At 53.6% G+C, this 27,753-nt stretch overlaps 1 protein-coding gene across 3 annotated transcripts in view; it reads left to right on the forward strand.

The window, feature by feature from the left end:
* Positions 1-23,366, forward strand: part of MLXIPL (MLX interacting protein like) — a 32,228-nt gene extending 8,862 nt beyond the window's left edge. The window contains exons 3-17 of one of the 3 annotated variants that reach the window (XM_054493797.2): positions 8,713-8,795; positions 8,957-9,046; positions 9,333-9,377; positions 10,215-10,416; positions 10,549-10,629; positions 16,492-16,661; positions 18,869-19,400; positions 19,656-19,723; positions 19,799-19,949; positions 20,110-20,225; positions 20,317-20,436; positions 20,619-20,746; positions 20,836-20,959; positions 22,174-22,303; positions 22,591-23,366. In XM_054493797.2, the coding sequence (XP_054349772.2) occupies positions 8,713-8,795; positions 8,957-9,046; positions 9,333-9,377; positions 10,215-10,416; positions 10,549-10,629; positions 16,492-16,661; positions 18,869-19,400; positions 19,656-19,723; positions 19,799-19,949; positions 20,110-20,225; positions 20,317-20,436; positions 20,619-20,746; positions 20,836-20,959; positions 22,174-22,303; positions 22,591-22,709 (2,159 nt within the window). In that variant the 3' untranslated portion in view covers positions 22,710-23,366. Of the gene's footprint in view, positions 1-8,712; positions 8,796-8,956; positions 9,047-9,332; positions 9,378-10,214; positions 10,417-10,548; positions 10,630-16,491; positions 16,662-18,868; positions 19,401-19,655; positions 19,950-20,109; positions 20,226-20,316; positions 20,437-20,618; positions 20,747-20,835; positions 20,960-22,173; positions 22,304-22,590 lie in introns of all 3 variants that reach the window. The other 2 variants (XM_054493799.2, XM_054493794.2) reach the window with 2 other exon arrangements.
* Positions 23,367-27,753: the final 4,387 nt, after the last annotated feature.

The following is a 27,753-nucleotide window of genomic DNA, read 5'->3' on the forward strand; positions in this document are numbered from 1 at the left end:
GCCTCCCAGGTTCAAGCCATTCTCCTGCCTCAGCCTCCCAAGTAGCTGGGACTGCAGGCACCCACCACCACGCCCAGCTAATTTTTGTATTTTTGGTAGAGGCGGTTTCACCATGTTGGCCATGCTGGTCTCGAACTCCTGACCTCAAGTGATCTGCCCACCTCGGCCTCCCAAAGTGCTGGGATTACAGGCGTGAGCCACCATGCCCGATCCTGACAGCCTTTTAGGGGGAGACCAGGCCCCCAGCACCAGGACTCCTGAATAGCTCCTGACCTCCAGGGGGTCTCGGGGAATATGTCCCAAAGGGTGCTTTCCACTGTGAAGCTGGGCACAGCAGAGGTCACCCCTCAGTAGCACTAGGGTAGGCTGAGATTTGAGGTACAGTTCAAAGCCCATTTTGCATTCCATTAGCATAGGTGGGTGCCTTGAATGCCAGGGTAAAAAGGGCATTAGACACTAGCGGGGCCAACTGCATCACTTTGTAAATGGAGAAACTGAGGATCCTGCATGGGTCTCCACCAGCCTTTCATTGAAGTCCTTCCTGATATCCAGTAGGTGCCCACCATGGCGAATTGGGCAGAGGGGATCCAGAGAGTCCATGCCATCTAGTGGAAGGAACTCTGGACTTAGAGTTGCCCAGAGCTAGTTCCTTCACCCCGTCTCTGCCCCTTGCTGGCTGTGTGACTTCGGGCTAGTTGCCTAGCCTCTCTGAACTTGCTTCGTTATCTATAAAAACGAGGCCATGGTGGCTCAAGCCTGTAATCCCAGCACTTTGGGAGGCCGAGGCGGGTGGATCACAAGGTCAGGAGATCGAGACCATCCTGGCTAATGCAGTGAAACCCCATGTCTACTAAAAATACAAAAAATTAGCTGGGCATGGTGGCGGGTGCCTGTAGTCCCAGCTACTCGGGAGGCTGAGGCAGGAGAATGGCGTGAACCCGGGAGGCAGAGCTTACAGTGAGCCGAGATCGCGCCACTGCACTCCAGCCTGGGCGACAGGGCAAGACTCCATCTCAACAACAACAACAAAAAAAGGCAAAACAAAAAACGAGGCCAATAGTCCTACCTTTCATGGTTGGTATGGAGATAACAGGTATTCCAGGGTGTTGCCACTAAGTTGGTGTCCAATACATGATGTACCCTTAAGGAGGTCACATTCGTTTGGGAACACCCCACTCCCCATGGCAGGGCAGCAGAGGCAGAGAGGACTTGGATCCGTCAGCCCTGTGTTGGGACCTCATCCAGCTCAGGTTCTGCTGCAGGATCAAAGGCTGCACTGAGCTGGGAATGCAAAGCCCAGGAGAGACCACACGCAGTATTCTCTGTCCTCGCCCCACTGGATTTCATCTAAGCAGGGAGAGGGTGTGTTTTCTGGTTTCCATTTATCTACATGCCAGGCACTTTCGTAAATCACCTTATTTAAGGCTTCCTAGCAACCCTGGGAGATAGATTTTATTACTGCCATGTTATAGATGAGCAACTGAGGCTCAGAAGGCAAGTGACGTATTCAGGTTCACAGAGCATAAAAGAAGCAGAGCTGGGGCTGGCTGGAAGTCCACAGTTCCCCAACTCCAAATTATGGGGGTTTTTTTTGTTTGGTTTTGTTTTGTTTTTTAATACGAAGTTTCGCTCATGTTGCCCATGCTGGAGTGCAGTGGCGTGATCTTGGCTCACTGCAACCTCCGTCTCCCTGGTTTAAGAGATTCTCCTGCCTCAGCCTCCTGCACCTCTCCTGGGGCAGGAAGGACTTTCCACTTCGTGTTGTCTCATGTTGTTTGTTTACTTCCCTTATCTCTCCCACTAAGCTGTGGGCACCAAGTAGCTGGGATTACAGGCGCCCGCCAAATTTTGTATTTTTAGTGGAGACAGGGTTTCACCATGTTGTCCAGGCTGGTCTCGAACTCCTGACCTCAAATGATCTGCCCGCCTCAGCCTCCCAAAAAGCTGGGATTATAGGCGTGAGCCACCACACCCAGCCTGCAGAAGAAATTTCTGATGACAAGCTGAGGCATGATGTCACCTGGGGTCCTCACCCAGACACACTGGTCTCCAGCTATTGCACAAGTTGCTGGAAGGACCCCAGGTTCAGAATCAGACAGAGTGAGGTTTCAGTCAAGCCCTAGCTTGCCCTAACTGCGTGGGCTTGGGAAAGTCTCTAGCCTCCCGGAGTCGAAGCTTGCTATTTGTGAAAATGGGAATGACAGGTCCTATTTGTTTTTTCTTGGTTTTCTTTTTTTGAAACAGTCTTGCTCTGTCACCCATGCTGGAGTGCAATGGCACGATCTCGGCTCACTGCAACCTTCACCTCCCAGTTCAAGCAATTATTGTGCCTCAGCCTCCCAAGTAACTGGGACTACAGGCGCGTGCCGCCATGCCTGGCTAATTTTTGTATTTTTAGTAGAGACGGGGTTTCGCCATGTTGCCCAGGCTGATCTTGAACTCCTGGCCGCAAGTGATCTGCCCGCCTCGGCCTCCCAAAGTGCTGGGATTACAGGCACAAGCCACCGCGCCCGGCCAATAGGTCCTATTTCTGAGGTTCACTGAGTTTTCAGTGAGATCATCCGTATCTCACTGTCATAGTCACAGCAGCACGTGACACACATATAACAAATGTCAAGACCCCTCCTCCTCCCTAAACGCCAAAGGTTTGAAGGTGGGCTTCACGGGAGCAGGGAGGAGAAGGGCTACTTGGCTTGATGCCACTAATGTCTCGCCTTAGGGCTCAAGCAGGAAGGGCTCTGCCACCCCCTGCAGGCTCCTAGCCTCTAAGAGCCTTCCTTTCCTGATCCAACAGTCATACTCCCACACTCTGAAATCGTCTTGGTTTCCTGGGAGCTCCCTGGCACTTTGCACCGCTCCTGGGGCAAGAAGGACTTTCCACTTTGCATTGTCTCGTGTTGTTTGTTTACTTTCCTTATCTCTCCTGCTAAGCTGTGGGCACCCTGCCTGATTCATCCATGTGTCCTGTCCCAGTATCTGTCCCAGCATAGGTGCAAAGGGTTAGGCGGCTGAATGAAGGAAGGGATGAACTTATCAGTGTTAAACAAAGCCTGCCCCAGCCCCCAGGAAGCCACATGGTTACAGCCTTTCCATGAGAAACAGTCCAGAGCATGGGATCTCTGGGCTGGGGAAGGGGGGAATCACTTGGCCCTGACTCTCTGAGAGCCCTGGACAAACTTTTTTTTTTTTTTTTTTTTGAGATGGGGTCTCACTCTGTTGCTCAGGCTGGAGTGCAATTGTGTGATCTCGGCTCACTGCAGCCTCCGCCTCTGGGGTTCAAGCGATTCTCCTGCCTCACCCTCCTGAGTAGCTGGGACTACAGGTGCGCACCACCACACCCGGCTAATTTTTTGTATTTTCAGTAGAGACAGCATTTCTCCATGTTGGTCAGGCTGGTCTCAAACTCCCGACCTCAGGTGATCTGCCCACCTCGGCCTCCCAAAGTGCTGGGATTACAGGCGTGAGCCACCGCACCCGGCCTAACAAACTTTATTTTATTTTATTTTTTGAGACAGGGTCTCGCTTCGTCACCCAGGCTGGAGTGCAGTGGAGCCAACATAGCTCACTGCAGCCTCCAATTCCTGGGCTCAAGCAATTCCCCCACCATGGCCTCCCTAGTAGCTGGGACTACAGGCATGCGCCCCCACACCCAGCTATTTTTTATTTTTAATTTTTTGTAGGGGCAGGGTCTCGCTAGGTTGCTCAGGCTGCTCTCAAACTCCTGGCCTCAAGCAGTCCTCTCAGTTCAGCCTCCCAAAATGTTGGGGCTGCAGGTGTGAGCCACCACACCGTACCAGGACAAACTTCATCTTTGCTGGTGTTCATTTTCTCATCTGGAAAGCCAGGGGCAGACACACTTTGAGACCCTCCTTCCTTATCTAGCCCCCTGGCAGTCTACGCACCCAAGGACCCAGCCCTTTGTTTTCTGTCCAATCCGGGCTCAGAAACCAGGACAAAACCCCTCCTTCAATCCTATCAGTGTCCATTTTGGAGAATGCTTTTTTTTTTTTTTTTTTTTGAGACAGTCTCACTCTGTCACCCAGGCTGGGGTGCAGCGGTGCGATCTCGGCTCACTGCAACCTCTGCCTCCCGGGTTCAAGCAATTCTCATGCCTCAGCCTCCCAAGTAGCTGGGATTACAGGCATGCGCCACCACGCCTGGCTAATTTCTGTATTTTTAGTAGAGATGGGGTCTCACTATGTTGCCCAGGATGGTCTCCAACTCCTGGATTCAAGTGATATGCCCGCCTTAGCCTCCCAAAGTGCTGGGATTACAGGCGTGAGCCACCATGCCCAGCAGATTTTGGAGAATGTTCTTTAGGACAGAACTTTGTAAATGATGCTAAAAAGCCCTAGTAAATTTCATGTTCCAGTGATCCCCCTTCCTCTGTGTCCTCGTTTGTCCCAGAGGAAGTTGGCTGGGGCAGGAAGGGTCAGCAGTTGTTCTCTTTGTCAGAGCAGCCAGGAAAAGTCTCAGGTTGCCTCTAAGTAGACCAGCTGTGTGTCAAGCTCTGTGCCAAAGGCAGGAGCTGCTTTTACTCCCTGCAGCAAGGCAAGCATGTAAAGACCTGACAGACCAGCATGGAAGGGAGGTGGGCAGCGCTGTGGGCTTTGGGAGGCAGGAAGGCTTCCTGGAGGAGGCGCTATCCTGAATTGTAGGCAGAGGAGGGAAGGTAAGAGGGGCTTCCCTGTTAGAATAAGATCAGAAGGGCCGGATGTGGTGGCTCACACCTGTAATCCCAGCACTTTAGGAGGCTGAGGCGAGCGGATCACTTGAGGTCAGGAGTTTGAGACCAGCCTTGCCAACATGGAGAAACCCCGTCTCTACTAAAAATACAAAAATTAGTGGGGCGTGGTGGCACATGCCTGTAATCCCAGCTACTAGGCAGGCTGAGGCAGGAGAATTGCTTGAACCCAGAAGGCAAAGGTTGTGGTGAGCCGAGATCAGGCCACTGCACTCCAGCCTGGGTGACAGAGTGAGACTTCACCTTAGAAAAAAAGAAAAAAAAAAGGTGGGCTGTGTGGCTTCAAGGTGAGGTGTATAAAGGAGACAGGGAGGCTCAGCACAGTGACTCACGCCTGTAATTCCAGCATTTTGGGAGGCCGAGGCAGGTGGATCGCCTGAGCTCAGGAGTTCGAGACCAGCCTGGGCAACATGGCAAAACCCCATCTCTACCAAAAATACAAAAAACCTGCCGGGCATGGTGGCACATGCCTGTAGTCCCAGCTACTCGAGAGGCTAAGATGGGAGGATCGCTTGAGCCTGGGAGGTGGAGGCTGCAGTGAGCCAAGGCTGTAGCACTGTACCACTGCTCTCCAACTTGGGTGACAAGAGTGAGACCCCGTCTCAAAAAAAGGAGACGAGGAGCTGGGAGAAGCAAGTGGTGGCCCAGTCATGAGGAAAGGGAAGGGTTTGGAAGCCAAGCCAAGGAGTGTGGACTTTGTCCCAGAGGTAGTAGGGAGCCATGGAGGGTTCCAGACCTGAACTGCACTTTAGAAAGTATTGTCCTGGCTACAACTGGAAGATGAGCTTAGAGTGTGAAGCTGGAGTCAGGGAGGTCCCTGTGAGAAATGACACCAGGCCAAGAGTGACACAGTGAGAGAGGATGGAGGGGAGGGGACAGCAGGAGAAATGTCACAGATCCTATGAGATTGAGATTTTTTATCTCAATTAGACCCGGAATATAACAGTCAGACCTGGAATGCTGGGAGTCAGTGGGGTTTTTGTGGCAAGTTTTGGGACATCCTAGGGAGGGTCCCCAGGCAGCTGGATATGAGGCTAGAGCAGGAAAGGGCCAGAGTGAGAGAGGCTACAGGGTGGATATTGCAAAGGAGTCAGTGAAAAGTGGTCAGGGGCTGGGAGCGGTGGCTCACGCCTGCAATCCCAGCACTTTGGAAGGCTGAGGCAGTCAGATCGCTTGAGCCCAGGAGTTTGAGAACAGCCTGGGCAACGTGGTGAAACCATGTTGAATTTTTTAAAAAATTCACAAATTAGCTGGGTGCAGTGGCATACGTGTGTGGTCCCAGCTACTCTGGAGGCTGAGGTGGGAGGATCACTTGCACCCAGGAGGCGGAGATAGAAGTGATCCAAGATCCCTGCCACTGCACTCCAGCCTGGGCAACAGATTGAGACCTTGTCTCAATCACACACACACACACACACACACACACACACACACACACACACTCCAGCCTGGGAAACAGATTGAGACCTTGTCTCAATCACACACACACACACACACACACACACACACTCCAGTCTGGGCAACAGATTGAGTCCTTGTCTCAAACACACACACACACACACACACACACACACACACACCAGCCTGGGCAACAGATTGAGACCTTGTCTCAAACATACACACACACACACACATATACACACACACACTCTAGCCTGGGCAACAGATTGAGACCTTGTCTCAAACACACACACACACACACACACACACACATACTCCAGCCTGGGCAACAGATTGAGCCCTTGTCTCAAACACACACACACACACACACACACACACACACACACTCCAGCCTGGGAAACAGATTGAGACCTTGTCTCAAACACACACACACACATACTCCAGCCTGGGCAACAGATTGAGACCTTGTCTCAAACACACACACACACACACACACACACACACACACACACACACACTCCAGCCTGGGCAACAGATTGAGACCTTGTCTCAAACACAAACACATACACACACACACACACACACACACTCCAGCCTGGGCAACAGATTGAGTCCTTGTCTCAAACACACACACACACACACACTCCAGCCTGGGCAGCAGATTGAGTCCTTGTTTCAAGCATACACACACACACACATACACACACACACACACAAAGTGGCCAGGGCCCGGTGAGGTGGCTGACACCTGTAATCCCAGCACTTTGGGAGGCTGAGTTGGGGGATCATTTGAGGTCAGGAGTTTGAGACCAGCCTGACCAATATGGTGAAACCACGTCTCTACTGAAAATACAAAAAATTAGCCGGGCGTGGTAACGCGCGCCTGTAATTCCAGCTACTTGGGAGGCTGAGGCAGGAGAATCGCTTGAACCCGGGAGGTGGAGGTTGCAGTGAGCTGAGATCGTGGCACTGCACTCTAGCCTGGGCAACAAGAGTGAAACGCCATCTCAAAAAAAAAAAAAAAAGTGGCCAGGGAAGCTAGGAGATAAAGAAAAGCCTTGTGAGCCCAGGAATTTGAGGCCAGTCCAAGCAACATAGTGGGGCCCTGTCTCTACCAAAAAATTAAAAATAACAGTAATAAAAAGGAAAAGGCCAGGCACAGTGGCTCACGCTTGTAATCCCAACACCTGGGGAGGCCAAGACAAGAGGATTCCTTGAGCTCAGGAGTTCGAGACCAGCCTGGGCAACACAGGGAGACCCTGTCTCTAAAAAAATTTTAAAAATTAGCGAGACACGGTGGCGTACGCCAGAGGCTGAGGCAGGAGGATTGCTTGAGCCCAGGAGATCAAGGCTTCATTGAGCTATGATTGCGCCACCGCACTCTGGCCTGGGCAACAGAGCAAGACCCTGTTTCAAAAACAACAACAACAACAACAAAAGAGCCTGGAGTGTGTGTTGGGGCCAAGGGCAAGAGCCTGGGGAGGGGTCAGGATTGGAGACTGGGAGGAGAGGTGGAGACCTGGGAGAGGACACAGGTTGGTGGTCAGAAGTGAGCCAAGGGTGGTTCTCTGCAATGAAAGTGGGTAGTGCCAAGCCTACCCAAGGCTCTAGACCCCTGGCCTGCCAGTCTAACCAGGACTTTCTTTTTTTCTTTTCTTTTTTTTTTTTGAGATGGATTCTCGCTCTGTCACCAGGCTGGAGTGCAGTGGCGTGATCTCACTACAACCTCTGCCTCCCAGGTTCAAGCGATTCTCCTGCCTCAGCCTCCCAAGGAGCTGGGACTACAGGCATGTGCCACCATGCACGGCTAATTTTTGTATTTTTAGTGGAGACGGGGTTTCACCATGTTGGCCAGGCTGATCTTGATCTCCTGGCCTCGTGATCCACCCACCTAGGCCTCCCAAAGTGCTGGGATTACAGGCGTGAGCCACTGCACCTGGCCCTAACCAGGACTTTCTGGAGGTAGCTCACTCTCTGTGGCCGATGGCCCCACAATCTATTCAGCAGTCTTTGCAAGTGTACCTATGGGGCTCCAGAGTAACCCAGAGGTGTGGGAGGTTGGATTCACAGTGCCCTGTAGAGGAAGATCAGGCTGGGTACGGTGGCTCAAGCCTGTAATCCCAGCACTTTGGAAGGCTGAGGCAGGTGGATCACCTGAGGTCAGCAGTTCGAGACCAGCCTGGCCAACATGGTGAAACCCCGTCTCTACTAAAAACACAAAAATTAGCGCGGCCTGGTAGTGGGTGCCTATAATCCCAGCTACTCAGGAGGCTGAGGCAGGAGAATCGCTTGAACCCGGGAGGTGGAGGTTGCAGTGAGCCGAGAACACGCCATTGCACTCCAACCTGGGCAACAAGAGTTAAACTCTATCTCCAAAAAAAAAAAAAGAAGATCTAGGAGGCTAGAGCATCATCCGAGAAGACTTCCTGGAGGAGGCAGCATGGGCACTTAATCTGAACGTCAAAGGCCAAGCAGGACTTCGTTGGGTGTCACTTGAGTCCCAGTCCCCTGGGGTGAGGTGGGGGATGAGGAAGCTGGGTGCCCCTGACCTGGCCCCCTTCTCTCAGATGTGGAGCGGAGGAAGAGCCCCGTGTGTGGCTTCGTGACCCCCCTGCAGGGGCCTGAGGCTGATGCGCACCGGAAGCCGGAGGTAGCTGGGTTCTGGACCGCTTGCCCACCTGCCCACCCACCAAGACCAGCCCCTGCCTCCTGTAGCCTTGCGCTGAGCAGACAGGGATGGGGTGAGGGGTGGGAGATGGGTGTGCGGTGCTCCCCTCCCTACTGATCCCCCTCCCCTGGCCCCCACCCCAGGCCGTAGTCCTGGAGGGGAACTACTGGAAGCGGCGCATCGAGGTGGTGATGCGGGAATACCACAAGTGGCGCATCTACTACAAGAAGCGGGTCAGTGGCGGGGGGGCGGCCAGGGGCCCCCGGCTACCGCCCGCCTCGAAAGATCCCCGGAAAGGGGACACCCCAGCTTGCGCCCCTCGGGCCCTCCATTCAGTCCCGGGTAGACAGCGCCACCGTGTGGCCACAGGGTCTCCTAGCAGCCTCCTTGCCTGGGGGTCGGGGGAGCTCCCGATGGGAGATGGGGGATCTCATTGCTTGTGAGTAGAGGAGGCTTTTGGGGGAAAGTGATGGAGGATGGGGCAAGGGATCCGGTGTCCAACTCTGTGTGTCCCTGCAGCTCCGTAAGCCCAGCAGGGAAGAGGACCTCCTGGCCCCTAAGCAGGTGGGTGCTCTGTAAGTCCAGCAGGCAAGGGCATCTCTTCACCCCCCAAGTAGGTGGAAGGCAGAGTTGACAGCTTCCGCCTGAGTGGGCAAGACAGTGGCTGGGCGTGAGGGTGGGATGTGGGATGTAACTGCCATCCTGTGGTTCATGTGTTGAGCTCTTCTCTTCTTGGGGGTGGTGGGGGTGAGGTGGTGAGAAGACCCCAGGTCTTTGAGCAAGTGGTGGGACGCATGGGAGAACAGAGGGACCAGGCCGGGCGCGGTGGCTCACGCCTGTCATCCCAGCACTTTGGGAGGCCGAGGCGGGTGGGTCATCTGAGGTCAGGAGTTCGAGACCAGACTGGCCAACATGGTGAAACCCCGTCTCTACTAAAAATACAAAAATTAGCCGGGCATGGTGGCGCATGCCTGCAATCCCAGCTACTCAGGAGGTTGAGACAGGAGAATCACTTGAACCTGGGAGGTGGAGGTTGCAGTGAGCTGAGATTGCGCCGCTGCACTCCAGCCTGGGCAACAGAGTGAGACTCCGTCTCAAAAAAAAAAAAAAAGAAAAACAAAAACAAAACAAACAAAAAAAAACAGAGGGACCAAAGAACTGGGGTCCCAGATAGAAAAAAATCTAAAGGGCAGGAAGGGGACCCCTGTATCTGCATCCTGATCTATCTCCTGGGGGAAGTTCTTAGAGGCCAATGGAGTGTAGGTCCACTAGGGAAAGGTGACAGAGGTGTGAACAGACAGACCCTCTGTCCTGCTGACCACTTGACCCTGGAGAGGGGTGATATGGAAGGTCGGGGCAGTGGGAGCTCTCTAGCGGCTGCTGATGGCTCTGTCTCCCTAGGCGGAAGGCAGGTGGCCGCCGCCGGAGCAATGGTGCAAACAGCTCTTCTCCAGTGTGGTCCCCGTGCTGCTGGGGGACCCAGAGGAGGAGCCGGGTGGGCGGCAGCTCCTGGACCTCAATTGCTTTTTGTCCGACATCTCGGACACTCTCTTCACCATGACTCAGTCCAGCCCTTCGCCCCTGCAGCTGCCGCCTGAGGATGGTGAGGGTCTGAGAAAGGGCAGGGGAGAGGGGTGAAGGCCTGTGAGATTCCAGGAGGCCAAGGGAAGGATGGGGGTGGGGACCCCCGCTCCTCCCTTCCTGCTGCTGCTGATGTCGCCACTGCTGCCTCCAGCCTACGTCGGCAATGCTGACATGATCCAGCCGGACCTGACGCCACTGCAGCCAAGCCTGGATGACTTCATGGACATCTCAGGTGGGGCGAGCCCCTCCCCAGGTGGGGTGGACGGGCAGGGTCCATGTGAGGAAGGCCGATGAGCCCATCCCAGCCCCCTCTGTGAGGGCTGATAGTCTGGGTGGTTTCTTTCTTTTTTTTTTTTTTTTTTTTGAGATGGCATCTCACTCTGTCACCAAGGTTGCAATGCAGTGGTGCCAACCTCTGCCCCCCAGACTCAAGTGATCCTCCCACCTCAGCCTCCTGAGTAGCTGGGACTACAGGTGTGCACCACCACACCCGGCTAATTTTTTTTGTATTTTTGGTAGAGATGGGGTTTCACCATGTTGCCCAGGCTGGTCCCAAACTCCTGAGCTCAAGCCATCCTCTTGCCTTGGCCTCCCAAAGTGCTGGGATTATAGGCATGAACCACCATGCCTGGCAGGTCTGGGTGGTTTCTGAGGGTTCTTCCTGGTCTCCTTTTGTCCAGCTGGTGTGGCCTCCAATGAGGGCGGGGCCCAAGAGAGTACCTGGCCAGGGAACCAGGGGCTCCCAAGAAAGCAGTGAAGGCTGGGACCCTCTCAGGGGAGAGAAGAACTTTGAATTATTTGGGTCTATTTATTTTTCACACAATGCATTTTAAAACTATTTGCTAAGCTGGGCACGGTGGCTCATGCCTGTAATCCCAGCACTTTTGGGAGGCTGAGTCGGGTGGATCACCTGAGGTCAGGAGTTCGAGACCAACCTGACCAATATGATGAAACCCCGTCTCTACTAAAAGTACCAAAATTACCAGGCGTGGTGGTGGGCACCTGTGATCCCAGCTACTCGGGAGGCTGAGGCGGGAGAATCGCTTGAACCTGGGAGGCGGAGGTTGCAGTGAGCCGAGATCGCGCCACTGCACTCCAGCCTGAGTGACAGAGCAAGACTCTGTCTCAAAAAAATTAAAATAAAAAATAAAACTATTTACTAGAGGACATTTCAAACATGCACACACTAGTAGAGAAAGAGTAGTTCAGCAAAAACCTCCCAAGTCACCACTGATGTCACCGACTTATCAACTCTTGGCCAGTCTTTTATCTAGACCACATTCCTTCTCTTGTTATGTTTCTATTTTATTTTATTTTTCAGACAGGGTCTCATTCTGTTGCCCAGGCTGGAGTACAGTGGCACAATCACAGCTCACTGCAGCCTCAACCTCCCAGGCTCAAGTGATCCTCCCACCTCAGCCCTCAGTAGCTGGGACCACAGGCACGCACCATTATGCCTGGCTAATTTTTTTTATTTTTTGAAGAGACAGGGCCTCCCTGTATTGCCCAGGCTGGTCTAGAACTCCTGGGCTCAAGAGATCCTCCCACCTCAGCCTCCCAAAATGCTGGGATTACAGGTGTGTGCCACCGTGCCCAGTGCGTTATTTTAAAGAAAATCCCAGGCATGCATCATATCTTGTAAAGCTTTTTTTTTTTTTTTTTTGAGATGGAGTCTCACTCTGTCGCCCAGGTTGGAGTGCAGTGACTCCATCTCGGCTCACTGCAGCCTCTGCCTCCCAGGTTCAAGCGATTCTTGTGCCTCAGCCTCCTGAGTAGCTGGGATTACAGGCATGCGCCACCACACCCAGCTAACTTTTGTATTTTTAGTAGAGACAGGGTTTTGCCATGTTGGCCAGGCTGGTTTTGAACTCCTGACCTCAAGCGATCCTCCCACCTCGGCCTCCCAAAGTGCTGGGATTACGGGTGTGAGCCACCGCGTCTGGCCTAAAGCAATTTTTGTAAGTTGTGAGTGTCCCTGCCTCCCTCTCCTGACCTCAGGGCCACCAAGTTACTGATTGCTCAGTGTCCTCCCAGCGATGTTCCTGTCGGTAGATGCACATGTGGACAAATGTCTCTGTTTTCACAATTGACTTTCCAAGTGGCCTTCCTCACTTCGCTGTAGGTCTTGCAGGTTATTCCCGACAGCCACACATTTAGGGACCCCTGGAGCTATGTGCAGGCCAGGTAGATATCCAGGCTCAGCCCCCGGGGACAGAAAGAGGGTCCCTGGAATAAAGGCTTAGTCTTAGTGACCTCCTAATTCCTTCCCCACGGGGTCCTGGGCCTGTCAATCAAGAGGTGGAGGCCTATGGGGCGGGAACTAGGGAATGAGGAACCACCCCCACCCCTGTTCCAGCCCTGGGAGGGGGTGGGGGCTGCCCGGGGGCAGAAGTGTGCATGGCAGTGCCCTGGGAGCAGGCCAGCCTGGGAGGGCAGCGGCCCTGTCTGGGCACACAGCGCCCGGCCACAGGTAGGAGCCCAGCCACCCCCACCTGGGGTCTGGGCAAGACCAGCAGGGACTGGGGCTAGGAGGTGATGTCTGGCAAGCCCGGGTGGCTGCTGTCGCGTGGGGGGACAAGTGTGGGCCACACAGAGGAGGTGTCTCGTGTGGCCCTCTCTTATCAAACATTCCATGTACCCAGAGGGCAGAGCGCACTGGTACCACCAAGACGGCAGCTCTCATTGCCCCCAAGAGCCTCCCACTGGGGAAGTCCGGCTGGAAACCCAGGGAGGGGACCAGAACTCTATGGAGGCAGGAGGCTTAGTGAGGGGTGCTCAGGGAGGCAGCCAGAGGCAGAGGAGCTCAGGGAGGGGATGACAGGTCAGGTCCGTGAGGGGACAGAGGCTAGGGAGGGACTTGGGCCCTGGTGAGCAGCTCGGGCTGGGAAGCAACTTCTCTCAAGGCAGGGTGGGGATAGGCCTGGGCAACGATGGTAAGCGGGTGGCTGGTGACTCAGGGATGAGAGGGCCTTGTGGCCCCATGACCCCTGCCGGGGACCCAGGGAGTGGGCAGCAGCTGTGAGCAGGGAGGAGCCCTAGGCCCTCAACGGCCTGGGGCCAGGCACAGCATGAGGCTGATTCTAGAGCCAGGGCCTCGGGGACCTAGTGACAGGAACTGTGGACCCTGGGAGATGGGGGAGCAGCAGTGACCACTCGCCATCTCCCACCTGGTCCCCATTTTTTTTGAGACAGAATCTTGCTCTGTTGCCCAGGCTGGAGTGCAGTGGCATCATCTTGGCTTGCTGCAACCCCCACCTCCCGGGTTCAAGCAATTCTCCTGTCTCAGCCTCCAGAGTAGCTGGGACTACAGGTGCCCGCCACCACGCCTGACTAATTTTTATATATATATTTTTTTTTAGTAGAAATGGGGTTTCCCCTCACTGGCCAGGCTGGTCTTGAACTCCTGACTTCAGGTGATCCATCCACCTCAGCCTCCCAAAGTACTGGGATTACAGGTGTGAGCCACCGCGCCCGGCCTGGTCCCCCTTTTAAAGAAAGGCAGCAGGGGGGCCTGTAATCCCAGCTACTCAGGAGGCTGAGGCAAGGAGAATTGTTTGAACCCAGGAGGTTGCAGCAGTGAGCCAAGATCGTGCCACTGTACCCCAGCCTGGGCTACAGAGCGAGACTCCATCTCAAAAAAAAAAAAAAGAAAGAAAGAGAGAAAGATGAAAAAAAGAGAGAGAAAGGAAAGAAGGAAGGAAGGAAGGAAGGCAGGCAGGCAGGCAGGCAGGCAGGCAGGCAGGCAGCAGGACAGCAAGAAGACACCGTTTCACCATGGGGTTAGACACGCGGACAGGCACAGAGCAGACACACATGCACCGTGCTATCGTGGCAGGACAGGTTCACACGGCCTCAGACGGAGTGACAGACACCCAAAGGGTAGACAGAGGCTGCATGCAGACCCCATGCTGAGACTCCAGGGTTCAGCGACTGCAACACACAGGCCCTGCACCCTCCTGCAAAGCAGAGCCACTGATGACACACAGGGCTGGGCGCGGTGACTCACTCCTGTCATCCCAGCACTTTAGGAGGCCAAAGCAGGAGGATTGCTTGAGCTCAGGAGTTTGAGACCAGCCCGGGAAACATGGCAAAACCCCATTTTTGCTAAAAAAATACAAAATTAGCTGAGTGTGGTGGTGCACGCCTGTAATCCCAGCTACTTGGGAAGCCGAGGCATGAGAATCGTTTGAACCCAGGAGGTGGAGGTTGCAGTGAGCCGAGATCGTGCCGCCGCACTCCAGCCTGGGTGACAGCAAGGCACAGCGGCTGACCTCCTCCCCTCGCCCTGCACCCCTTTCCCACCCTGGCATTCTCTCTGGGCACCTCCTTTCTGTACCAGCAGATCAGGGAATGGCAGCCACCAGAGGATGGGAAGGGGGACTTCCTGAGCTAAGCCTGGTGCTGTGCAGGGGACGGGACTGCTTCCTGGGGTTCCTGTTCACACCCACAGTCCCCTGCTGTCTCCCACGCAAGCTCATTATAATCCCAGCACTTTAGGAGGCTGAGGCAGGAGGATGGCTTGAGGCCAGGAGTTTGAGACCAGCCTGGGCAACATAGCACGATTCTATCTCTGGGGGATGGGGTTGGGGGTGAAGACACAAACACATACACACTTGACTCCCCAGTGGGTTCTGGGTTTGGGGTGACCTTATCTAACCGACTCCTGGTCTCCTTGGAGGTGGCTCCTGGGAGGCAGACTCGAGCAGCTCTCCTGGCAGGGGGGCTAGAGGGAAAAAGCGGGGAGCTGGGGCTCACCCAGGCCTGTGGGGAGTTGTCATGGTGGGGTCAGAACTGCTCAGACTAAGAGGCCTCGGGAGCTGGCACGGATCACAGGCTGGTCAGGGTCAGAGAAAGGTGCCCGGAAGGGAGCGGGTGGGCGGGCGGCGCCCAGGCCCGGGATGTGGTCAGGCCGTGGCCAGCTGCTTCCCAAAACCAGAATAGCCCAGGACTTACACAACCCGCACCCCAAACAATCCGCTACTGCCTCCCCCAGCTCTCGCAGGCTTCCCAGACCCCTTGCCCCACCCCACTCAGAGCCTATCCTTAGGCCCCCTCTCACCCCCACCCATTTCGGAGCCCAGCCTTAGGCCCCTCTCGCCCCCACCCCACTCAGATCCCATCCTTAGGCCCCCGTCGCCCCCACCCCACTCAGAGCCCACCCTTAGGCCCCCCTCTCACCCCCACCCCACTCAGAGTCCACCCTTAGCCCCTCTTGCCCCCACCCCACTTGGAGCCCAGCTTTAGGTCCCCCTTCACCCCCACCCCACTCGGAGCCCACCCGTATCCCCCTCTTGCCCACACCCCACTCAGAGCCCACCCTTAGCCCCTCTTGCCCCCACCCCACTCAGAGCCCACCCTTAGCCCCTCTTGCCCACACCCCACTTGGAGCCCAGCCTTAGGCACCCCGCTCGCCCCCATCCCAGTCAGAGCCCACCCATATCTCCCTTTTGTCCACACACCACTCAGAGCCCACCCTTAGGCCCCTCTCACCCCCACCCCACTCGAAGCCCAGCCTTAGGCCCCTCTCGCCCCATTACACTCTTCACCCCACTCCTAGGCTCCACCTGTTGACCTTCCAACAAACCAAGCTTGTCCTGGACCCATTGACCTCGCGTTCCCCCTCATCTCCAACCCACCCTCTTGAACTTCTGCCACCCTGGGGCCCCTCCCATCCCAGGCCTCCTCCCCTCACACCGCACCCCTTTTCCACCCTCGCACTCTCTCTGGGCACCCCCTTTCTGTACCTCCAGCAGATCAGGGAAGGGGAGCCACCAGGCGGTGGGGAGGGGGACTTGCTGAGCTAAGCCTGGGGCTGGGGAGGGGAGGGGGCTGCTTCCTGGGGTCCCTGTTCACACCCACAGTCCCCTGCTCTCTCCCACGCAGGCTCATTCCACCCAAGACGGTTGCTGCTTCCCCTGATCGAGACAGAAACCCTCCCAGTCTCACAATCTTCTGTGGAAGGGACCCCCACCCTCCGCCCGCCAGCCCCCATGTCCCCACCCGCCAAGGCTGGGGACAGGCCACTCTCCTCCCAGCTGTTTCCCAGCCATAGCCCTGGCCCTAACTGCTGTTGCCCTGTGTGTCTGAATTACAGATTTCTTTACCAACTCCCGCCCCCCACAGCCGCCCATGCCTTCAAACTTCCCAGAGCCCCCCAGCTTCAGCCCCGTGGTTGACTCCCTCTTCAGCAGTGGGACCCTGGGCCCGGAGGTGCCCCCAGCTCCCTCGGCCATGACCCACCTCTCCGGACACAGCCGTCTGCAGGTGAGCTCACCCCACCCCGTCCAGCCCTGTGTAGCTCACTTGAGAGCTGGTCCTGCCCTGTTCATGTCCAGGAGGTATCAGACCCTCCCTGAGTGCCCAGTCTTCTGCTTGGAGATTGGAGGGGAAGAAAGACCCCATCTCTGCCCTCTGGGAGGGACCCCATGAAGCAGAACTGGACAAAATGGTTGTGGGAGAAAGCTAAGGGCATGGAGACCATGGAGTGGGCTCCACCAAGGGCCAGTTGCTTGTGGAAGGCTTCCTGGAGAAGGGGAGTTTCTGGGCCTTAGAGAATAGGTCAGCTTTGGACAGAAGGGACTGGCTGAGGTCAAGCCAGATGGGAGAACAGCAGGAACAAAAGCTTCGAGGCAGAAAGCTGAGCGTGGATGTTTAGGAAACAGTGAATCTACCATTTTGGTTCATGAATTCCCCAAATGCAATTCTTTTTTTTTTTTTTTTTTTTTTTTTTTTTTGAGACAGAGTCTCACTCTGTTGCCTAGGCTCAAGTGCAGTGGCATGATCTCGGCTCACTGTAACCTCCGCCTCCCATGTTCAAGCGATTTCCGGCTTATTTTTGTATTTTTAGTAGAGACAGGGTTTCACCATGTTGGCCAGGCTGGTCTCAAACTCCTGACCTCAGTGGTCTGCCCGCCTCGGCCTCCCAAGGTGCTGGGATTACAGGTGTGAGCCACCGCGCCTGGCCCCCAGGTGCAATTCAGAAGTTGCTTCCTGCTGCTTGGTTATAGGCCTTTTCCCTCCATCATCAGACTTTTCAGGTGCTAATTCTAATTGGTTGCCGAGGGGTGTGTCTCCTCCATCAGACAGTGAGCTCCTTACTGAAAGGGTTGTTTTGCTCACCACTGCATTCTCTCTACCTAATGCGGCTCAGGCACAAAACAGCACTCAGTGAATGGTTGTCCAATGAGTGAGTCAGAGACTGAATGAATGAGCGAGTGTGCAGATGAATGGGTGTGCTGGTGAATGGATAGATGCATCTTAGACTTCGGTGGAGGCACACGTGGGTTGGTGGATATATGGGCAGGTGAGTGGTTGGTTGGATGGATGGGCTGGTGGATGGATACATAGATGAATAGTTTAATGGATTAGTGAATGGGCTCATTGGTGGTTAAGTGGCTGGAAATGTATAGATGGTGGATGGATGGAAGGATTATGGATGGGTTGGTGGATGAATGATGGAAGTATAGATGGTTGGATGGATTAGTTAATGCGTTAATGTCTGGTAGGCTGGTGGAGAGAGTGGTAGATGAGCTGGTTCATAGATTGATAAATAGGTAGGTGAATGGATGGAAGACGGATGGATGGAGAGATTGGTGGATGAAGTAGTAGATGGACAATTGATGAATGGATGGGTGGGTTGGTTAGTGGATGGATTGGTGAAGTTAGTGGATGGATAATGAAGGAATGGTGGGTTGGTTGGTGGATGGATCAGTGGACAAGTTAGTGGATGGATGGATGGATGATGAAGGAATGGTGGGTTGGTTGGTGGATGGATCGGTGGACAAGTTAGTGGATGGATGGATGATGATCAGATGGGTGGGTTGGTGGGTGGATGGATCGGTGGACAAGTTAGTGGATGGATGGATGATGATTGGATGGGTGGGTTGGTTGGTAGATGGATCAGTGGACAAGTTAGTGGATGGATGGATGGATGATGAAGGAATGGTGGGTTGGTTGGTGGATGGATCGGTGGACAAGTTAGTGGATGGATGGATGATGATCAGATGGGTGGGTTGGTGGGTGGATGGATCGGTGGACAAGTTAGTGGATGGATGGATGATGATTGGATGGGTGGGTTGGTTGGTAGATGGATCGGTGGACAAGTTAGTGGATGGATGGATGATGAATGGATGGGTGGATTGCTTGGTGGATGGATTGGTGGACAAGTTAGTGGATGGACGGATAAGTTATTTGGGAGACAAATGGATGGGCAGGAAGATTGATGCTCCGCTGTCCCTGCTTTTTGCATAAATGTACTCTACTCCCTCCTCTCATTGTAATTTCCTGGCTCCATGTATATGTTCGCACACCTGTGTGTGTTGGAAGGCAGGGCTCATTTTTCCTATCTCTCCCCAGGGCCCCAGTCCAGAGTTTGGCCAGGGCAGGGAAGGGCAGGGCAGGGGAGGCCCAGATGGCTGCCAGGGGCAGCTCTCTCCCCTGCTCTCTGAGTGTCTGTCTGTCCCCCCAACCAGGCTCGGAACAGCTGCCCTGGCCCCTTGGACTCCAGCGCCTTCCTGAGTTCTGATTTCCTCCTTCCTGAAGACCCCAAGCCCCGGCTCCCACCCCCTCCTGTACCCCCACCTCTGCTGCATTACCCTCCCCCTGCCAAGGTGCCAAGCCTGGAGCCCTGCCCCCAACCTCCCTTCCCACCCATGGCACCACCCACTGCTTTGCTGCAGGAAGAGCCTCTCTTCTCTCCCAGGTTTCCCTTCCCCACCGTCCCTCCTGCCCCAGGAGTGTCTCCGCTGCCTGCTCCTGCAGCCTTCCCACCCACCCTGCAGTCAGTCCCCAGCCCGGCCCCCACCCCCTTCCCCATAGAGCTTCTACCCTCGGGGTATTCGGAGCCTGCCTTTGGGCCTTGCTTCTCCATGCCCAGAGGCAAGCCCCCCGCCCCATCCCCTAGGGGACAGAAAGCCAGCCCCCCTACCTTAGCCCCTGCCACTGCCAGTCCCCCCACCACTGCGGGAAGCAACAACCCCTGCCTCACACAGCTGCTCACGGCAGGTGAGGGCCAGCAACGGGGAGAGGAAAGCCTGGGGAGGGAGGCCGGGGGGTGGGGAGGACAGGGGGTTATGGGAGCAGAAGATGAAGGTGAAGGGGCAGGTCCAGTTCAAGGGACAGAGTGGAGGAATGGAGGAATGAGGGATGTGGGGCCTGTACCTAACAGGGATGTGGACTCTTGGGAGGGGCAGGATGGGGTCTTGATAGAGGCCGGGGGTGGGCCAGCCCCAGCAGCCTCACGGTTCTGCCCGTGCACAGCCAAGCCGGAGCAAGCCCTGGAGCCACCACTTGTATCCAGCACCCTCCTCCGGTCCCCAGGGTCCCCGGTAAGATCTCAGGCCCTGGGCGGTGGGGCTGTGCTCACGGCCTTCACCCCGACTCTCTGCCCTTCTCCACCCCAGCAGGAGACAGTCCCTGAATTCCCCTGCACATTCCTTCCCCCGACCCCAGCCCCTACACCACCCCGGCCACCTCCAGGCCCGGCCACATTGGCCCCTTCCAGGCCCCTGCTGGTCCCCAAAGCGGAGCGGCTCTCACCCCCAGTGCTCAGCGGTAAAGAGAGGGGTTGCAGGGATTGGGGGAATCTAGGGGATGAGGGGAAGAGGAGGAAGAAGAAGGGGACTGGGTCTGGGGCCAGGATAAGAGGAAGGGGGCAATGGGGACCCTTTCCCCTGGGTCGGTCTTTCTGTGGGTCTGTCTGTCCCTACCACAGGCAATGAACGGCGGCTGTCAGGGGACCTCAGCTCCATGCCAGGCCCTGGGACTCTGAGCGTCCGTGTCTCTCCCCCGCAACCCATCCTCAGCCGGGGCCGTCCAGACAGCAACAAGGTGGGCACCATCCCCCACCCTAAGATCGGTTTGCTACCCCCAGGCCCTCCCGGGCTCCTTCCTAGGCTCACCCAACTCTCTGCTCCCCAAGACCGAGAACCGGCGTATCACACACATCTCCGCAGAGCAGAAGCGGCGCTTTAACATCAAGCTGGGGTTTGACACCCTTCATGGGCTTGTGAGCACACTCAGTGCCCAGCCCAGCCTCAAGGTGAGCCCTGGGCCCAGGCTGGCACCCCCAAAACCACAGGGCCCCTTTCTGGATCCCCCCCACCCAAAACTCAATTGCAGGGGAGTGCTCCAGACACTCTTGCCTCCTCCCATCCCAGTGCCTCAGTGGGTCCAGGGTGCAGCCTCTAGCACCTGCCTGAGCCCCCCTGGTGGCATCTGCAGGTGAGCAAAGCTACCACACTGCAGAAGACAGCCGAGTACATCCTTATGCTACAGCAGGAGCGTGCGGGCTTGCAGGAGGAGGCCCAGCAGCTGCGGGATGAGATTGAGGAGCTCAATGCCGCCATTAAGTAGGCAGGGTCCAGGCGGGTGCTGGGACCAGGGGGCCATGCCGCCATGCTGCCTGACCCCCAGCCCCTGACCCCTACCCTGCCCCCAGCCTGTGCCAGCAGCAGCTGCCCGCCACAGGGGTACCCATCACACACCAGCGTTTTGACCAGATGCGAGACATGTTTGATGACTACGTCCGAACCCGTACGCTGCACAACTGGAAGTTCTGGGTGGTATCCTCCCTCAAGCCCATGGCTGGGGGCTGCAGGGGCTGTGGCAGGGTGAGACCAGGCTGGGCCTGGGATGGAAGCCTAGCTCTCCAGGCCGGGCAGGCTCAGAGCTGCTCCCAGGTGACAAGCTCTGGCTCTGCCCCCTGCTTCCATGTCCTGGCCATCTTGGCCAGCAAAATTGCCCAGGGATGGGGGGCTGGGAGCGGAGAGGGAAACTGAGGGAGGAGTCCTTGGGTAAGGGGAGCCTTGGCCCTGACCTCAGGAAGCCCCGAGGGCAGTTTGGGAGAACCTGAACTCTGGAGTGAGGACTACAGAAGACTGGGAATCCACTCCCTGATCTGGCTCAGGGGTCAAGTTCTTGACTGAGCTCAGGGATGGGGGATGGTTCAGCACACAGTAAGGGCCGTGGAGGGGCAAGGAGGAGGGGACTGAGAGGCAGAGAGCTGGGAAGGTCTTGGCAGGACAGAAGTAGGGACTGCAAGCCGGGTGCGGTGGCTCACGCCTGTCATCCCAGCACTTTGGGAGGCCGAGGCAGGTGGATCACTTGAGGCCAGGAGTTCAAGACCAGACTGGCCAACATGGCAAAACCCCATCTCCACTAAAAATACAAAAATTAGCCAAGCATGGTGGCATGTGCCTGTAATCCCAACTACTCGGGAGGCTGAGGCAGGAGAACAGCTTGAACCTGGGAGGTGGAGGTTGCAGTGAGCCAAGATTGCGCCACTGCATTCCAGCCTGGGCAGCAGAGCGAGACTCTGTCAAAAAAAAAAAAAAAAAAAAGTCTGAGCACAGTGGCTCACGCCTGTAATTCCAGCACTTTAGGAGGCTGAGGTGGGTGGATCACGAGGTCAGGAGTTCGAGACCAGCCTGACCAACATAGTGAAACCCCGTCTCTACTAAAAATACAAAAATTAGCCAGGCGTGGTGGCGCACACCTGTAATCCCAGCTACTCAGGAGGCTGAGGCAGGAGAATTGCTTGAACCTGGGAGGCAGAGGTTGCAGTGAGCTGAGATCGCGCCACTGCACTTCAGCCTGGGTGACAGAGTGAGACTCAGTCTCAAAAAAAAGAGAAGTAGGGGCTGCAACACGAGTCATTGGGGTTCAAGGTTAGACAGTGTCTAGGCCCTTTGTTCCCCTGGTTTGAACTGGGCATCAGGGCTCCACGTGGTGTGGGGGGACCAGCTGGACCACAGGCAGCTCCTTGACCTAGGCCCAGTTCAGCATCCTCATCCGGCCTCTGTTTGAGTCCTTCAACGGGATGGTGTCCACGGCAAGCGTGCACACCCTCCGCCAGACCTCACTGGCCTGGCTGGACCAGTACTGCTCTCTGCCCGCTCTCCGGCCAAGTACGTGAGCCATCTCCCTGCCTGCTAGAGGGACCCAGCCTCGGGGGTGGAGGGAGTATTCCACCCTGCTTAGATACCACATCCAGCTTGCCATCAACACAGCCTAGGGTTGTGGCCACCCCCCCATCCCCCAGATGGTCCTCTGGCCACCAGATGCCTGTAGACAGAGGTTCTAGGAGGGGGTGACAGTCTTGCCAACTAGTACCTCCCCCTATCCCTTTGGTTCCACATCCAAGGGTAGGGCCCTAACCCCAGGAAGTGTCTCTCTCTCTCTGTCTCCCACCCAGCTGTCCTGAACTCCCTACGCCAGCTGGGCACATCTACCAGTATCCTGACTGACCCGGGCCGCATCCCTGAGCAAGCCACACGGGCAGTCACAGAGGGCACCCTTGGCAAACCTTTATAGTCCTGGCCAGACCCTGCTGCTCACTCAGCTGCCCTAGGGGCTGCTTTCCCTGGGCACGGGCTCCAGGGATCATCTCTGGGCACCCCCTTCCTGCCCCAGGCCCTGGCTCTGCCCTTCCCTGGGGGGTGGAGCAGGGTCCAGGTTTCACACTTCCCACCTCCTGGAGGCCAAGAAGAGCGGAGTCCCCGTCCCTGCTCTGCCACTGTGCTCCAGCACCGTGACCTTGGGTGACTCGTCCGCCGTCTTTGGACCGCTGTGTTTCAATCTGCAAAATGGGGATGGGGAAGGTTCAATCAGCAGATGACCCCCAGGCCTTGGCAGCTGTGACACTGGGGGCCTAGGCTGGCAACTCTGGGTGCTCAACGGTGGGAGAAGGAGGATGCTGTTTCTCTGTCACCTCCACCTGCTCCCCGACAGGTGGGGCACAGACCTCTGTTCCTGAGCAGAGAAGCAGAAAAGGAGGTTCCCTCTCTCCGCTCCTTCACTGCTGACCCAGAGGGGCTGCAGGATGGTTTCCCCTGGGAGAGGCCAGGAGGGCCTGATCCCAGGAGACACCAAGGCCAGAGTGACCACAGCAGGGCAGGCATCATGTGTGTGTGTGGACGTGTGTGTGTGGGTTTTGTAAAGAATTCTTGACCAATAAAAGCAAAAACTGTCTGCTGGTTTGTTGGTGTGCTGGTCAATGTGTCTCACACTGGGATGGAGAGAGAGCTGGTTGCCAGTGGGAGGTGGCTTTGTAGAGGGCCTGGGCGTTTACTCTGAGCTGGAAGCAGCTGGAGGGCTTTGAGTGGAGGTGGGACAAGATCACCAAGTGGTGGCGAACGCCTGTAGTCCCAGCTACTCAGGAGGCTGAGGCGGGAGGATCGCTTGAGCCCAGGAGTTCGAGGCTGCAGTGAGCTGTGATAGCACCACTGCACTGTAGGGTGGGTAACAGAGTGAGACCCTGTCTCAAATAACAACAACAAAAAGGCCGGGCACAGTGGCTCACACCAGTAATCCCAGCACTTTGGGATGCCAAGGCGGGAGGATCATAGACCTCATCTCAGTAATAAAAAAGAGAAAAATAAATAAAAGAAAATCAGATGTAACTTTTTTTTTTTTTTGAGACGGAGTCTCGCACTGTCGCCCAGGCTGGAGTGCAGTGGCGCGATCTCAGCTCACTGCAAGCTCTGCCTCCCGGGTTCATGCCGTTCTCCTGCCTCAGCCTCCTGAGTAGCTGGGACTACAGGCGCCTGCCTGTAGCCGGCGCCTGCCGGCTAATTTTTTATATTTTTAGTAGAGACGGGGTTTCACCGTGTTAGCCAGGATGGTCTTGATCTCCTGACCTCATGATCCGCCCGCCTTGGCTTCCCAAAGTGCTGGGATTACAGGCGTGAGCCACTGTGCCCTGCCCAGATGTAACTTTAAAAAAAAAAAATTTTTTTTTTTTTGAGACAGAGTCTCGCTCTGTTGCCCAGGCTGGAGTGCAGTGGTGCAATCTCGGCTCACTGCAACCTTCGCCTCCCGGGTTCAAGCGATTCTCCTGCCTCAGCCTCCTGAGTAGCAGGGATTACAGGCATGCGCCACCATGCCCAGCTAATTTTTGTATTTTTAGTAGAGACGGGGTTTCACCATGTTGGTCAGGCTGGTCTCAAACTCCTGACCTTGTGATCTGCCCGCCTCAGCCTCCCAAAGTGCTGGGATTACAGGTGTGAGGCTACCGCGCCCAGACAAAAAAATTTTTCTTATAAGAATAGAGTCAGCAGCCGGGTGTGGTGGCTCACGCCTGTAATCCCAGTACTTTGGGAGGCCGAGGTAGGCGGATCACAAGGTCAGGAGTTCGAGACCAGCCTGGCTAATATGGCAAAACCCGGTCTTTACTAAAAATACAAAAATTAGCCGGATGTGGTGACACATACCTGTAATCCCAGCTACTCAGGCAGGTCTTGAACTTTTGGGTTCAAGCAATGCTCCCGCCTTGGTCTCCCAAAGTGCTGGGATTACAGGCATGAGCCACGGTGTCTGGCCAGATGTAACTTTTTTACAGGAATCCCCTGGGTGCTGAGTTGAGACTAGGTGGATGCAGGGAGACCAGTTAGGGGACAGTTGCAGTCATCCAGGTGACAGGTGATGGACTTGCTTCCTGGAGCTCCTCCCTCCATGGCCAGGAGACAGTTCGGAGAGGCTCGCTACCTTCAGAGTTCGAAGAAGGCAGAGCTGGGACCAAGGAGTGGAACCGACAGGGCACCCACTGGAACCACTCATAAGGAGAATGTGCTCCCTTGGCGGGGCAGGTAGGGAGGGTAGTGACCTCCCCACTATGAGAGGTATGCAAGCAGAGAGTGGATGGCCACTTAGTTGGGATGCCTTAGAAAAAACTGACGGCGGCCTGTGCAGTGGCTCACGCCACCCAACACTTTGGGAGGCCGAGGCGGGTAGATCACCTGAGGTCAGGAGTTCCGGACCAGCCTGGCCAACGTGGTGAAACCCCATCTCTACTAAAAATACAAAAAAATTAGCCAGGCATGGTGGCAGGTGCCTGTAATCCCAGCTACTCGGGAGGCTGAGGCAGGAGAATCCCTTGAACCCAGGAGGTGGAGGTTGCAGTGAGCAGAGATTGCGCTACTGCACTCCACCCTGGGTGACAGAGTGAGACTTCATCTCAAAAAAACATAAAAATATAAAATAAAAAAACTGATCCTTCAGATGGGGCTGGGGTAGAAGGCCTCAGAGGCCCCAATATTTACTGAGTGCCTGCTATGGACCAGGCCATCGTCTTGGCTCTGCAGATGCTGTTCACTACAGTATCTCTCTCTTCGTGGAGCTGACATTCCAGCCTGGCATGTTGGAATCCTCTTACATTTCAGACCTTCTGGAGACATTTGCAGGACTGATTTATTCATGTTTATTTTTCGTAGAGACAGGGTCTTGCTATGTTGCCCAGGCTGGTCTCGAACTCCCGACCTCAAGCGATCCTCCCACCTTGGCCTTAGGCTTCCTGAAGTGCTGGGATTACAGGTGGGAGCCACCGTGCCTGGCCCATTTGCAGGATTTAAACAGCCTAAAGAATCTTCCATAGGTTTTCAGTTTCTCTCGTTCATGCAGAAGAAGAAGGAGAATCACTGCCTGCAGATCTAGTATGGACTATGTGCCAAGCACTCTTATAAGCACTTTAGATTTTTGTTGTTGTTATTTTTATTTTTAGTAGAGACAAGTTCTCACTAAGTTCCCCAGGCTGGTCTTCAGCTCCCAAGCTCAAGGGATCCTCCTGCCTTGGCCTCCCAAAGTGCTGAGATTACAGGCATGAACCACCACACCTGGCCACTTTATACATATTAACTCACTTAATCTTCACAACACCTACCTCATAGGCTTGCTGTGAGAACCTAAAAGGGTAAATACACACATATAGAGATTTACAGATTTATACATATATTTATAAATCTGTAAGATGGGGATAATAATTATATATATTATATATAATATTATGTTTATATATTATATTTAATAATATACAGATTATATTTATACATTATTTTTAACTTATATTTATATATTATATTATACTTAATTTATAGTTTATATATAATCTATATATTCTGTGTATAAAGATTAGTATATATTCTACATATAAAGACATAGATTATATATAAAACTTTTATATAGAGAATATATAAAGATTAAATAATTATGTGTTAATCTATATATCTATATAATCTTTTTTTTTTTTTTTGAGATGGCGTCTCACTCTGTCACCCAGGCTCAAGTGCAGTGGCGGGATCTCGGCTCACTGCAAGCTCTGCCTCCTGGGTTCACACCATTCTCCTGCCTCAGCCTCCCAGTAGCTGGGACTACAGGTGCCCACGACCACGCCTGGCTAATTTTTTGTATTTTTAGTAGAGATGGGGTTTCACCGTGTTAACCAGGATGGTCTCGATCTCCTGACCTTGTGATCCGCCTGCCATGGCCTCCCAAACTGCTGGGATTACAGGCGTGAGCCACCGCGCCCAGACATATCGATATAATCTTTATATATAATATATAATATTACATTAATTTATATATTACAATCTGTATAACCTATATAATCTTTATATACAATATACTTAATTTATATATTATATATAATCTTTATATATTATAAATATATGGTTTTATATTTATAATATATAAATATATTTTTACATTTTATAAAAATATATTTTATATTTATAAAACTATATAAATATATTTTTATATTTATAAAACTATATAAATATATTTTTATATTTATAAAACTATATAAATATATTTTTATATTTATAAATCTATATAAATATATTTTTATATTTATAAAACTATATAAATATATTTTTATATAATAAATATAAATATATAAAAATATTATATAAAAATTATATATAATATATAAATTAAATATATTATATTTATATTTATATCTATAAATTAGATATAAATATATACTTTAACAAATAAAGTATATATTTGTTTATAATGTATAAATATATTATAATATATAATATAATTTATTATATATTATAATTAATATAATTATATATTGTAATATAAATATATAATTATAATATAGTATATATGTATAACATATAATGTAATATATAATTATATGTGATAATATACAATATAATTATATATACATATTAAATACATATAAAATATAATTATATATTATAATATATAAAATTACATATTATTATATATATATAATATATAGTTATTCAGAGTTAGAAGAAGGCAGAGCTGGAACCAAGGTGTGGAAGCGACAGGGCATTATATATATTTTATATATATTATATAATTATATACATTATATATAATATATATTATAAATATATAACACTATGTAAGAATGAGAATGAGTTGTAATAATTATCAGCATCCCCATTTTACGGGTGAAAAACTGAGACACAGACAGGTTCGGTCCCTTGACTCAAGCTTGCTCGGCTGGTGAGCAGCCCAGCAGTGCCCACCCAACTGCCTTCGTCTGTTGTTGGCCGCTTCTCTGCTGTGAGGGTGGCAGGTGCGCCCAGCCTTTCGCGCATGCTCT

The sequence above is a fragment of the Pongo pygmaeus genome, chromosome 6 (assembly GCF_028885625.2).
Source record: "Pongo pygmaeus isolate AG05252 chromosome 6, NHGRI_mPonPyg2-v2.0_pri, whole genome shotgun sequence".
Taxonomy (NCBI): domain Eukaryota; kingdom Metazoa; phylum Chordata; class Mammalia; order Primates; family Hominidae; genus Pongo; species Pongo pygmaeus.